The sequence below is a fragment of the Apteryx rowi genome, unplaced genomic scaffold (assembly GCF_003343035.1).
Source record: "Apteryx rowi isolate R43461 unplaced genomic scaffold, aptRow1 scaffold_780, whole genome shotgun sequence".
Taxonomy (NCBI): Eukaryota; Metazoa; Chordata; class Aves; order Apterygiformes; family Apterygidae; genus Apteryx; species Apteryx rowi.
The window spans coordinates 303703-316996 of NW_020451072.1; the positions used below are offsets into that span (position 1 = coordinate 303703).

Below are 13294 nucleotides of genomic sequence, written 5' to 3' on the forward strand. Positions count from 1 at the left end.
AAGAGCAGCAGTGGGTAATAGTCTGAAGCGTGGACAAGCCTTGGCAGTCTTTGCATGACATCTCTCACACTAACTAAACTAACTAAATGACTAACACCATGAAACACAGAAACGTCAGCAAGTGAAACAGTGATAAAGCTGGGACAGAGAGAAGAAAAAAAAAGCAGCAGAAAATAAATCATTCTTTTCTGGAGTAGAGAAAGGCTACCTGGAGGCAAATCATGTGGAAAGTTAGACCACACTGCCAAATCAGTATTCTTTACTGGATATTAAACATGATAGGCTAAACACAGTTATGTATTTTAGTCTGCAGCATCAGTTTTTGAAAGCAACTTCTTTGGTGTTTACCCCTTAATATATTTATAAAAGGAGAAAAAATGGCAACATTATGCTACTAGGTTCATCCTTCTCTTAGACTTGATAAAATAACGATGTTATATACTTCCCAATATCCTCCCCACAACGCTCCCTCCAGGCAAACTAGCTCTGACACTCTTCTTCAACAAATCAGTCAGTGCTGTCYCCATCTTCTCTCTTTCCCAGCAGTGGAAGGAAGAAATTTTTTCACGACAGTCTCAGTCCCAAGCAGCTAAAGGAAGAATCATGTTGCAGCTGTATCAGGTTCCTCAACCTGATAACAGAGCTAATGAATTATGAAAGCATAGCTTCCTTACGAAGCAAACTATAAGAAACAGTCTGAACAGAACTGTGTGTGAAGGAATAAAAGCTGTGGAGTATATGCCCTTACAGAGTCTGCTCTTCATTATTAGCAGTGCCCTTAAAACAAAAAGGTAAAACACTTTGTTTGTAACAGAATTTTAATTCCCCCATGTTTAAAAAAAGTGGACATAAAATATATATCCCTTTCATAAATTTGCTAGATTTTCCCAGTGAAGAAATGCAATACAGAGTGGTGGCCAGAAATACCAATTAAATGTTCATAATTATTGGACTATATCATTTAATTGTTCATAATGATTTTTCAATGRAAACAAATACAGTTCAGTTGCTTTCTCTTAAGACAAAGCAAATCACATGAGGAAAGAACATCCCAGCTCTGTTCTGCAAATGCTTGCAACAACCCTAAGAAGTATTTCAGTCTCAGTCTTTTGATCTTTGATTCAACAAAGCAGCAGCAAACAGGCTCTATGTCTTCCTGTGTCATGAAGAGTCTTACACTGTAACAACTCACAATRAATACTAAAAATTAACAAAAATAATGTTATTTTTAAACTACTTACTGCACCTTGGCCAAAGAAAAATCAAAACAGAAGAGGGAAACAAACAAACAAACAGAGAAGCACTTTAATCATTAAAAACATTTCACTCTTCTATTTACAGATGTATCTTGCAATACCTTATTTCCCTATGGCCACTAGATGTCCCCTGAGCTTCAGCACCAGACAGATCACTACTTCCCTCCTGTGTTAGACACACAGGGATTCATCTCACCTCATTTCAGCAAACTAGATGAATATCTAGGTTTCCTCTRCAGTGCACACAATGAGCCAAACCGCCCTGCACAGAGGGCTTTTTCTCTCATTAACTATTCAAGGAATACAGAGATCTTATCTGCAGTGTGACTTTTTTGATTAAATGAAAAATATGAATACATCTGTAATTGTGCATAAATAGAACATTTTTACAGACATACTGATCTTTTCATTTACTGATTTCTTTTAAAAGAGGGATGAATTAAATTTGAACTTCTAGAATGATACCCGTAATATTGCAGCATCATATTAACAGTCAGTGTTTCTCCCACTACGTAACTCAAAATCACTTTCAGTAGATTAGTACACTGCTAAAGCAAAGCTGCATTCTGAGACCTGGAAAGCACCGGTTTTGGGGGGTTGTAGAAGAACTAAAAAACAAAAAAGAAGCAATGCAGTTTAAAATAAAGAATTTGTCACCAAATAATAAACAGAAAAAAACCCTCACAAATGCTCTAATCAAACAGTTACTTAAGAATCTCCATAACTGGAACCAATAGTTGGCACCCTAACAAATTTTTACCAGTCATGCTGTCTTTACGCAGCATTGTTTTCCTGGACTCCAAGTAAATCTAATGTTTGTTTAGGATAAGGAATCCTGTACTACAACTGTCAGGATTAAAAAACATCACAGAAATCCAGAAGTTAAGTGTTAGAGCACAGAAACAATTCTAAAAGGACAGTAACATTTCGACACCAATTATCCCTATCACCCTTCCAAAATAAAGAATGTATTTCCTGCTATAAAGAATAATAAGCTAAACAAGCAGCACATATTTCAGTTTCACTGCTTGAGAGCATGACTCTAGACGGTAAGGTTTGATAGGGATAGTCTCGTTTCATATCATATCTGGTCCCATTCTAAGCTGGGGCTTCAAATTCCTAGGATATACGACCTTGTTTTCCTTTCAGTGCAGCGTTTTTACATTCAGACATTCTGGTGGTGCACAGACTAGATTTTCAGACTGATACAAAAGCTCCACTTGGCATTTCACTCTATGATAATAAAAAGAAAATAGTGCTTTCAAAATTATGTGCAGTTAATAATACAAGCAGGATTAAATCCAATCATATGAATCAATTCAAAACATAGTAGGGGTGTCTCAGAGCTTTCTATATGCATATGTTAACCATACAATTACACCCAACAGGAGTGTTTGGTTTGCAACAAAACTATGATTTATACATGTAATTGTGTACTAAAGTACACTTCAACCTGCAGTGGACAATGTCATATTTATGTATTTTTAAGTACACTGGAACTTAGTATTTCTATAATTAACTAATCTGAATAACAGCCAGCTGAATTCTACCCTATCACCTCTGTTTCTTCTATAAGTGTTATGTTCAACGCACACACTTCAAAGTTATTGTGTCTTATTCCATAATATTATTAAAATGAAAGCTCAATACTGTATCTAAAAACCAAATATCCTTACTCTGAAATCCACAAAGTTAATCACGACCGCCTAGCACTTTAGTATGCTTCATGGAAGATTAGGGCAGGATTAGGACTTGTACTTTAATCAGTAGAGCCCAGACTCCCATAAGAAAGAGTTCCTCTTTTTTTGCCACCCCTTCCCCCCCCCCAAAGCAGGCCTCTGAAGGGGCAATAGTGACCACAGCATTCAACAACAGAACAGCAGGACCACGTGTTACCTTCCGCTCCTGAAACACTGCTCGGCTTCCACAGACAAGTGGAAGGCTTTCACTTGGGACATGTCTGGTCTCCTCTCACTTGGATGCCACTGGAGTCCCATACCCTGCCACCCTCTGCCGACAGCCAGGGCAAGTTCAAAAGGGCAAGGGCACCACAAAGAGGCCTGGCAGATGCCAGCAGACCGATGAATTTAATGGGGCAAGGCAGAGGGAGTGCCTGGCTCGCCACACCACTAGTGACCGAAACGCGAGACTCTTCAGGAAGCTCCCACTGATTATATAGGTGCCAAGTGGCAAAGGGTAACAGACAGCAAGGTGCAACCTTGTATTATCACACAAGAAGTGCCTACTGGGTCAGGCCAAAGGTCTGCCTATCCTGTTTCCCTGTCTCAACAGTAGCCAACAGCAGATATAAAAGAAAAAAAAGAAGACGTAAAAATGAGATAGGTATATGGTGATACACCTCCCAAATAATCTCACAGATTCAAACAATTTGCGGCCCAAGGACTTCTTAACTTCAGGATATTTTATAAACTGCCCTGAGCTTCTCTTCAGTGAATTTGTCCCACATCCCCTTGAATTTGATCTTTTAGCTTCCAAAGGCTTCTAAAATGCTAGTACCTTGGTGGAATAATGAAGCTTAGAGTAAGCTGAAAGCGGTAGAAAGGCACCTGAAAGCTGAAGATGATGTTGAGATGAGGGGTAAAGAACACCAGTGGTCTCTCATGAGCTAACACTTCACATGCAAAATTGTCAAAACCTTGGAATATTGGGAGGGAAGGAAAGGAAATTGCAATTTCTTATGCACACCCGCTTTGCGATGGCACGCTGCAAACACGTTGACTCAGGACCATAATGTCAAAACACACTAAGCAAAGAGAAGGATGGATATGGGAAAATTGCAGCACAGTATGCATTTATACTGGGTTCCAGGTGCACCCCAGCTGTAAACACATGCAACAGCTTCAAGTGCACAAGCAACCACCAGTCTGAACAAGAATCATCTCTTTTCTGTTAACATCTACCACATGCACACAAGCAATAAAAACATTTAATTAAAGAAGATTTAGATTCTCAATAAGTGTCCAAATGAGTTTAACAGATTTAAAGTTCTGAAAAACAAGACACAAAGAGTTAAGGTATACACCCTTGTGACTTGAATCTTTGTCCTTGGGCAGTGCATGATATGCCCATAACACACACACTTCCTTTTTGAACTGGGCCAATAAAGAACTGCCTACATCTTCCTTAAAATTACATGTTCTAACATGCTTAAGTTGTAATACTCTGTCATTCGCTTTAACAAATCTTTTGCATATTTGTAAAAGACACCATGACACATGTCAAGACACAGCTATACATTCAGTTGCRCCTCATTACACTCACAGATTACGTCTCTCTCAACCTAAAGCTGACCTGTCCCTGCGGCAACTAGATCTCTGAATCTGTCTACATTTGAAGTTTAAGTGGCATAGCTGGAATGAGGCAAACTGGATTTAAGTACAAAGGTGTTTCTTTCCTTTGATAACATGCACAGAGTAATCAAGCAGAGGGCATCAGCCTTTCCAAGGGAAGCATGACCCTGTAAAGCTGGATACAGTCGTATTTGTTCTGAGCAAATTGCTCCGATTCCCCCTCTAGTGCGCTAGACGTAGCAGTACTGCATATCAGTTTAACTGAAGTGCTCCCAAGTAACTGCCATTGGCTACTACAAAGGAGCAGTAACAGTAAAATGGGAATGTAGCCTTAGGGCTACATCTTAGTTTTTGTTTTAGGAAACTAAAACACTAAATTTAGTATTTCAGAAGAAAGAGGGGGCTCAGCTAGAATCTTTAATACTGTGGTAAACTTTTTTTTTTATGCTTCTGGCTACTGAGTAAAAAAGGCAAGTGTAGGCCCTCAGGAAGAGAAGAAGAAAGGAAGGACTGTATTTATCTGCTTCCCAGGCAGGACAGCCATCAAGCAGAATAGAGGTTACTGGATACTACTGCTTAACTCACCTGCTTGCTGTCTCTTCCAGTCAGCCACTCAGTACGCTTTAGCTGTGCAATTTCAGCCACGTCAATGTAGTAAAGTATTTCAAAATAGTAAAGGTAGTAAAGGATTTCAAAAGTTCATTTTTAAGTGAGGAGTAGGCACTAGCTGCCAGCTAAACTACACATACTGTGCAGGAAGAAAGCCTTCTCCACAACTCAAGTGGGAACACTCCCCGACTTCAGTGAGTTCAGGATTTCTCCTCTAAGCTTTCAGGAAGCTACACATCACACTGCTGTTTACACCATCCTGTACTTGGCAACCTGGTTTCTTATCTCTCCCACTAAACTGCTGGATGACCTTAAGTAAGTCAATTCCAGCCGTGTGTTTCAGCTCCTGCTCTCTCCCAAATTTTATCTGTCATTCAAATAATGTTGCTCATCTCCTTTACACATCTCCTTTACACAATGTTTTAAGAGCACAACATGAGAGAGAAGCACTAAAACACTGGAAAGTTAAAAAGTAAAATTACTCCCTGTAGAAAAGGTCTTACAAACCTGTATAAAAGGTCTGTAGGGATGTAGTCATAGATAAAGTGCACATGCACCTTGCAAAGATTATACATGATTCCAAAACTACAGTGTTATTAAAAGATTATCTTCAAACTGATAACTCCTAACTCTTTTAATGCATGATTTTATTGTACTTTGATGCTAGAAACAGAAAAGCATTACTGAGTCATTTAATCCCCCTGCACCTCTGTACAAGACAATGTCTTACCAAAGTACGATTTCTATTTACAGTAAATCTGATGTGATTTTTCTCAGTCTAGCTTTAAGTCTCCAAGAAGGAAAGGCTTCCATAAGCTTCTTCAGAAGCCTATTTCACACCTCAATAGCATGCATTTTGAGCTCTCCTTGATGTTGTAGCTAATAACTGTCCCCTACTCATATTTGTGTCAGCCTAATCAGTTCCTACCTTTACCCTTCTAAGTTTTACTCCTTTTCTCTCACTCCTTGAGGATTTATACATCCTAAAGATCTGAAAGACAGGCTCACTTATAGTTCTTTTTAGCTAAACTATGAACATACAGGCTTTTAAAAGTTTCCCTTCAATATTAATATAAGCTCTTCAAATTCCTGATCATTACCAAATTCTTTCTGGTAGTGACACGTGTGCCCCAAACAAAATACTCTGGGCATGGTTGTCTGCAGTCCTCTCTAGATATACTATAAATCTCTGCTTCAAAAATTGGGAGACTACAGGAATAACACACAAATTATCTCAGACTTGTAAACGAAAAGACAACATTGATGACTCTTGGAAAAACAGTGCAAAGATCCTGAATTGCTACTTCAATTTCTTAAGAAATTGGAGAGTTCTGGAGGTAGTAGTCAATAGTGGTAGAGCAGGTGCCATTTCACCAGCCTAAGAAAAAGTATTTTGATCTACTTTCGCTCTTAAACACTGTCAAGCCAATTACAAGCTAAAAAACTGAGAAGTCAAATATACGGAGAACTTCTCAAGAGAAAACACACACAGTATTTTCAGGGCTCAAAAATTAAAAAGTATAAGCATCAGAACAACAAACTTAGTAACAGTCTTGCTAGCTAGAAACAGATCTTCTCTGTAACAGATCTCTGTCACGAATAGTAACTCCACAAGCCAAGCTGCAGGCTTCAACTCCCACCATTCCCACAAAAAGATCAGCACTTCTATATTAAGAATGACAACATGCARTCAAGGAATTTAGCATAAAGAACAACATTAAGAAAAAACTAAACTGTCTAGAGAAGAAAGAAGGACCAAATTTCCAGGCTAGACAAGCCTTTCTTGATACTGGGCCAGGAAAGAAAGGTAATTGCTTTAATCACCTACCTCAGAGGACTGTAATATGAGCGTTCACTGGCCTTGATTTGCACAGGAGTTAAGTATACTATAGCTTTGGAGTTAAATATACAGCTTAAACAAAGTTATTTTCCAAATAATAGCTTGCGATATGAGCAAAGTATCAGGTGTACCTACTTCTGGTTTCCCATGTCTCGATAATTGACATTTAAAGCCAACAAGTAGACAGTTAGTAATAGACGTGTCTATGAATTATTCTMTTTCTGAATCTGCTCGCTACCTTCCATGGGGAAGTACTGTTCTTACTTGCAGTTGCAGAGGCTGCTGGGGAGCGAACGATCAGCACTGGTGCTCACTCACAGTACTTGCTTCCTGGCCTGGACAGCACCGTCTCTTTGCACCACGAGCCTGACTCCCAGTAGCACACGAGGACATGCCTGGTGGCTAGCGAATGGAGCCCCTCCCAGGGCTCGTGGCTGCTGGGAGAGGGGTGACCCTTCAGAGTACTGTTCCTAACACTGTCTGTCCACAATCCCTGTAGCTTCTGATTGGTAACAACAGCCATTACAACCAGGCTACAAAACTGCATGTTGTAAACTCAAAGTTATAGCCCAGCAAGGACTCTGGAACGATAAATACCAACTCCTGATGAAGAAGAATACTTCATAGATAAGTATTTTTCTAAAATACAACATTGACCACACATTTGCAAGTGTGTCAGGAGATGGCCCAGATGTGCACTATCCACATAGGAATCTTCCCTTTGGGAGAAAAGAAAAGCCAGGATGCAGACAAGGTGGGAAGAGCCACAGCACACTCCACTTCATCCTTGTTTCTGGACAATCAAAAAAACAGTACCATAAGACACATAACAAAGTGCACTTGCACTGCAGAATAGACCCATCCACTGAGATCCTGAATTTCCACTGATACTGATAGGAAACATTTAGTGAAAGAAGGAGCAGATAAAAGAAATGTTTCCATTAAGCTGCTAAACAGCACAAGAAAGAACTACACATTTCTGGAATGAACTGTATGTGACTACAGTCACCAATCAATTATCTGAAAACTACCACTTTGTCATCAGAAGAAAAAAAATCTGTATATGAGGGAATTCATTACCAACTTTTCTTAACATGATGAAACACCTGAATTTACCTCTGCCACTTCTGCTTTTTTCTCTCCTGATTCAGAAGAAGCTCCACTTGTCTTCTTCTCACCACGCTGTAAGTATAGAAAATAAATGTGTAGTTATTAAGATCATAAATTACACCTACTATGGAGAGAGATTCCCAAATATCTTAGTGCATGTACAATCCATTTCGCCTACTGTAATATGAGAGAATGGAACATTATAAGCTTTCTCACTAATCGATTACAGAATTCCAGATGATCTGATGGATAACTTGAAGTGAAATCATGCTTGAAAAGTAATGTCTTTCAGGGCAATATAATTAACATTGTTGGGTGTGTGTGAAAAGTTCTGAAAGATACCTACACTTATCACTCATTATTCATCAGCACAGTGCTCTCTAACAGATACCTGCGTCAGTAACGCTGTCAGTGACACAGATTTCAGTAGAAATCGAACAGGTCTCAGGGAGACCAACATGACTCATGCAACCATGAGCAGCCACGCCGGCAGCTGAACTGTCCTCGGAAACATTCCAGTCAAATGCACACTATGCCCAGCCCTCCTTACCTGGAGGACAGCTGTTACCACGATTTCTAGAATTATATTGCCGATATGCAAAACATAATCTCTGTAACAATTCCAGCACAGATGCACATTAGGGAATCCAGTTCCACTAGATCCCCCAAACCTCCTCTATCTTTCCTTCCATTCAAGATATTAAACTTCTTGCTTTCACCTAACCTGAAGTGAATCCCATTTGTCCCCAGCACGCTATAACATACAGAAAGACACAGTCCATTCAGCATGCACACTGGCATTCAGATCTTGCAAGCTTTACTCCATAGATTTCTAAAAAGTGGTGAATATGATCCTACAAAAAATCTTTCCAAAAACATGTTGTTTAGTCTTTATAACAAAGAAAGAGGCTATAGATTTTATAATGACTATAAATGGCAACATAATATAGCTATTACCTAGTATCTCTGACACTGTAACTTTCCACAGCCAGCCAAACRTGAGAATGGGGATCCATCTCTGTTCTGTTTTGTTAAGTAAAGAGAGGAGATGATTTCGGACCTATTTATTTCTCTACTGCTTTGTGGGTTGAGTAGCAGGGCATAAAGTTAGCTAACCCACTAAAGCAATGGGTTTCAACAGCATTTTTTTACATGGGTATAAGGAGGAAGCGCAGTGATATATGGATCATTACTATCTTCAACTGGAATGTGTTCAAGCACATCAGACAGCCAGGGAAAACAGAACAGCTGAATGCACATCGTAAAACTAAAAGAAAAACATTACTTGTCTCTAATTTGTTTCAGTAATGGCAGTACAGAACAAAAGTTTCAAAAATTCCTTTTAACAAAATGCTAATAATTCAAGTTTTTAAAATGAGTTTGGGCATCAACTGGATACTTAAGTTGATAGGTTTTAATTTTAAAAATACTATTCCCATATTCCAATTTTTCCTCTTTAGAGGTAAAACAAGCCACTTAAGCTGTTTTTTCAGGCAACAGGTGAACTCATTCACAGCCCCATAAAAGCACTTTTAATACAGACACAATTAAACCAGTTACCTGTGCTTTTTACTGGTATAATAAAAGCATACCACACACGTACCAGTAAAAGCAATGTTAGCAAAAGTGCTTTTGGTGACAAAACAATAAGTACTAGAGCAGAGCTGTAAGTTGCAGGAAGTAGAGCTCCTACCCAATAAAACTCTAATGTAGACTAGGCTCTAGTCCTAAATCGATATTCTCAGAATCACAACACTCTAAAAGCCAAGTGCTACCCTGATTGCAGTGACGCAGGTCTTATTGTTATCCATGTGTATAGCATCCGGTTTGTGTATAACTGTGAAAGTACACCGCATGTAACGATAGGATTTCACTGGCTTGCCTGATGGGATATTCATTTTCGTGAAAGCTGGCTAACGACGCAAGCTTGCCTTTCTGTACACAATCTGTGTTTTGTTGCTTTTATTTGTTTCTTCAGTTTGGCCATAGTTATAAAAGCAGTAACGCCAATTTAAGTCCAAAATGAATGTGCTTCTTCTTTTTTCTCCCCTCCCCTTTTATTTTTATTTTATTTATTTACTTATTTTAATCAAGTCATAGTTTAAAGAGTTTTACACCTCAGTTCCTCCCTGGTCTCTCCAGCTCCATCTGTGGAAGGCAGGAGCCTTACCTAGTTCGCACTGGGCATGCCAAATATTTACCATGGCCAGTCAAGTGTTACCCTTCCTCCCTAAGTCCATCGCCTAGTTTCCATACAGAGGAAACACAGGCCAGAGAGGAGCCGCAGCATGAACAGGAGCCCTGTTCCAGGACTGAAGTGAGGCACACGCTGTGTCCCAGAGGATGCATGGAGCTCAGAGCATCCCTTCTTCGGTGTCAAGGCATGTACATTTGGAAATTAAATGCCTGCAGTCTCTGCTCCAGAAACCTATGCCAAACAGCATCTATAATAATGAGACTTTGACTTAAAATCCAAATACTGTTTAACAGTTGGAACAAAGCACATATGTCCAGATCAAAGTATTTTTTTAATCTCAAGCCAGTTARAGTCAGGCAGCTATATAATATTATGTACCAGCAGTTTCTGGCCTCAGACAATAAAGCAATCTATGAATGTATTATCTCACTTAAAAGTTTGCTGTCCTGAAGAGCTAACGTACAAAAGTACAACTTCCTCATACACCTTCTGGGTAGACCACACCGGTTCCCTGAGCAGCTCATGTTTAAAGTAAGAGAAGAGTTTAAAATGCTCTTTGCCTGCTCTTTGCTGCTCTGTATTTCCAAGCTTTGAACCGTCTAGTAAAACAAACAAACAAAAATCAATCTGTTTAGCAAGAGAATAAGCTGACCTTTTCTGGGCCAGGATGCACATCTTGCTCCTTTACAACCCCAGCTGGTTGGGAGAGGTGCCTTTTTCTTTGGCCATTCTTTTTTCTGCTCATCTTTCATTACAAAGCCAAATCAATGTATTCACACAGTAATAACACATCCATAACCAGGTCAACAGACAGGAGCGGCTCCAACTCAGTCACAAAACCACTCAGCATAGAGTTTGAATTACATTTTTAATTAACAACTGTTTCCTGTGGTCGCTGGAGAATTAAGTTGCCCCCCAAATTTTCCCACTTTATTAACCAATAACACAGTAAGTTAAACCACCTAAAACTTTATTTGGAATCATAATATCTTCACAAATCTATCTCAAAATAAACAAAGAAAAAGAAGTATCATAAACAAGAAAGTTTATCTTAAGATCTTCATCATCTTCTACAGTGTACAAAAATGTGTGACACTTGTTTTATAGCTACCCTTGCAATTTCTGATATAAAGAGCATTCATAAATTAGAAAATCCATGACCTAAGTGAAAAGGACAGAGCAAAATATTAATAATTGAACTCACAACCACATTTTCAGTCTGCACTTGCAAAAATCAGACCCAGCTAAAGGTCTTCCTTCAAGACAAGACTGAAAGTCTTTCCAGGCCTTCAGAGTCACATCAGCATTAACAGGCCTTTGGTTCAGAGCCATCACATTGCATCTTCAAGGACTGCAGTGATGACATATTCAGTAACTGGGTAAGAAGGGAAGTTTACTTGCCAGATTCTCAGCTAATGTCAAATAACACGGCACCACAGATATTAAAGGAGGCATATCATTTTGTGCTAGACAGGAATCTGGCCCTTGTTCTCAGCTGAAATGGGGAAAAAGACCCATGAGATCTGCGAGCCTTTTCTGAGAACAGCAAGATGGAGAGATGTGTCAAGGCACTTCAGTCAAGATGTGTAAGGAATGTATAGGTGAAAACTAGATTCTTCTTACAGCAGTCACATTCTGCTTTAAATACACCATCCAGGGAAAACATTGGTAGAACAACTAATTCATCTCTTTTGCATGGTTCCCTTCCTCCCCTTCCCCCCCCCCATTTTATGCTTTGCTTATTCCTCTTGAGACCGTAATGTCTCCCAGTCAGAAACTGCCCTGAGTGATGCATGTCCMGCACTGGACAAAAGGGGACTCCAGCCTCCATGAGGTTAGGGGAGGTTAGCCAGTGATATTCTGGTGCAAATGATTATAAAGACTGATTTCCAATAGAGCACGTGGAGGAATGGTTTGCTAACCTGAAAACATACAGTAAGTCTTAGTATCTTTTCACACCTCAGACTCAGTGACCCAGGACTACAAAGGTAATATCCCTATCATCGCAATTTAATGCGGCAATTCCCAAACTTTATTTGCGACTTTGTGCCACCTTCACCATACTGTATAACTGATTTGACTTAACACAGTGAGTGACACTGAAACACATTACTAATCACGTATCAAGGCCACTTAGAGCAATCTAAAAGTATGATTAGAAATTCATCTGAGTATAGACACTTAGCAAATACCTTAACATAATGTTTTCTGTGAAAATCACSTTATATAACGTACATTTTCTCTAAAACTTTAATGGAATGCAAACTTTTTTTTTTTTTACACTATTCCACAAAAAGACAAACTGCTTCCTCATATGACTAAAGTAGAAAGAAGATGTTTTAAGCAATTGCAGGTTTGGTCACAGTAATGAGCAGCAACGTAAGGTCAGCTGAACCACCAAGAGCCAAAGAGCAGTGGTTTACTTCAGAAGTAGCCAGCAAGCTAAAACTATTCCTGGCAATTCCATCAACTACCTGCAGTTAGCAATATGTTTTGGAAAAAAGGCTCACTACGGAATTTCTCCAAAGCAGAAACAATCCTATAGATTGTTTCTAGAAATATAGATTATGCCTTACGTTGCAAACCACCTTGTTTTGACCAAATGATAAAGTTCTGCCAGTTAGAAAGTTTGCAGTAGTCGGAAGATTACGAAAAACGGGCGGCAGCACGGAAAAGCCCAGTCTTCAATGTTGCTCTACCTTCAGCAGGAGTTCAGGGAGAATTTAGGGGAGCACACGCGGAACACGTTAAGCGCGAGTGCCAACGCGGCGCCCAACACCCCCCGCCCCGCAGCTGCAGCGGGCTGAGCCGCACCCGGGCACCGCCGCCCGCCCCTCGCCAGCGCTTAACGCGGACGGGACCGCTGCGCTCGCGCGGAGCCGCCTCCCCCCCCCGCCGCAGCCCCCGGTATTTACCATCGCGTACCACCACCGCGCGAACGCCATGGCCACCGCTCGCTCCCTCGTCCTCG

At 39.9% G+C, this 13294-nt stretch overlaps 1 protein-coding gene across 4 annotated transcripts in view; it reads right to left on the reverse strand.

Moving 5' to 3' along the window:
• Window positions 1-13279, reverse strand: part of CAST (calpastatin) — a 68920-nt gene extending 55641 nt beyond the window's left edge. For all 4 annotated transcript variants that reach the window (XM_026088700.1, XM_026088702.1, XM_026088699.1 and 1 more), the window contains exons 1-2: window positions 13239-13279; window positions 8133-8198 (exon numbers count right to left, since the gene is read on the reverse strand). In XM_026088700.1, coding sequence (XP_025944485.1) covers window positions 8133-8198; window positions 13239-13268 — 96 coding nt within the window. In that variant the 5' untranslated portion in view covers window positions 13269-13279. The remainder of the gene's footprint in view (window positions 1-8132; window positions 8199-13238) is intronic.
• Window positions 13280-13294: the final 15 nt, after the last annotated feature.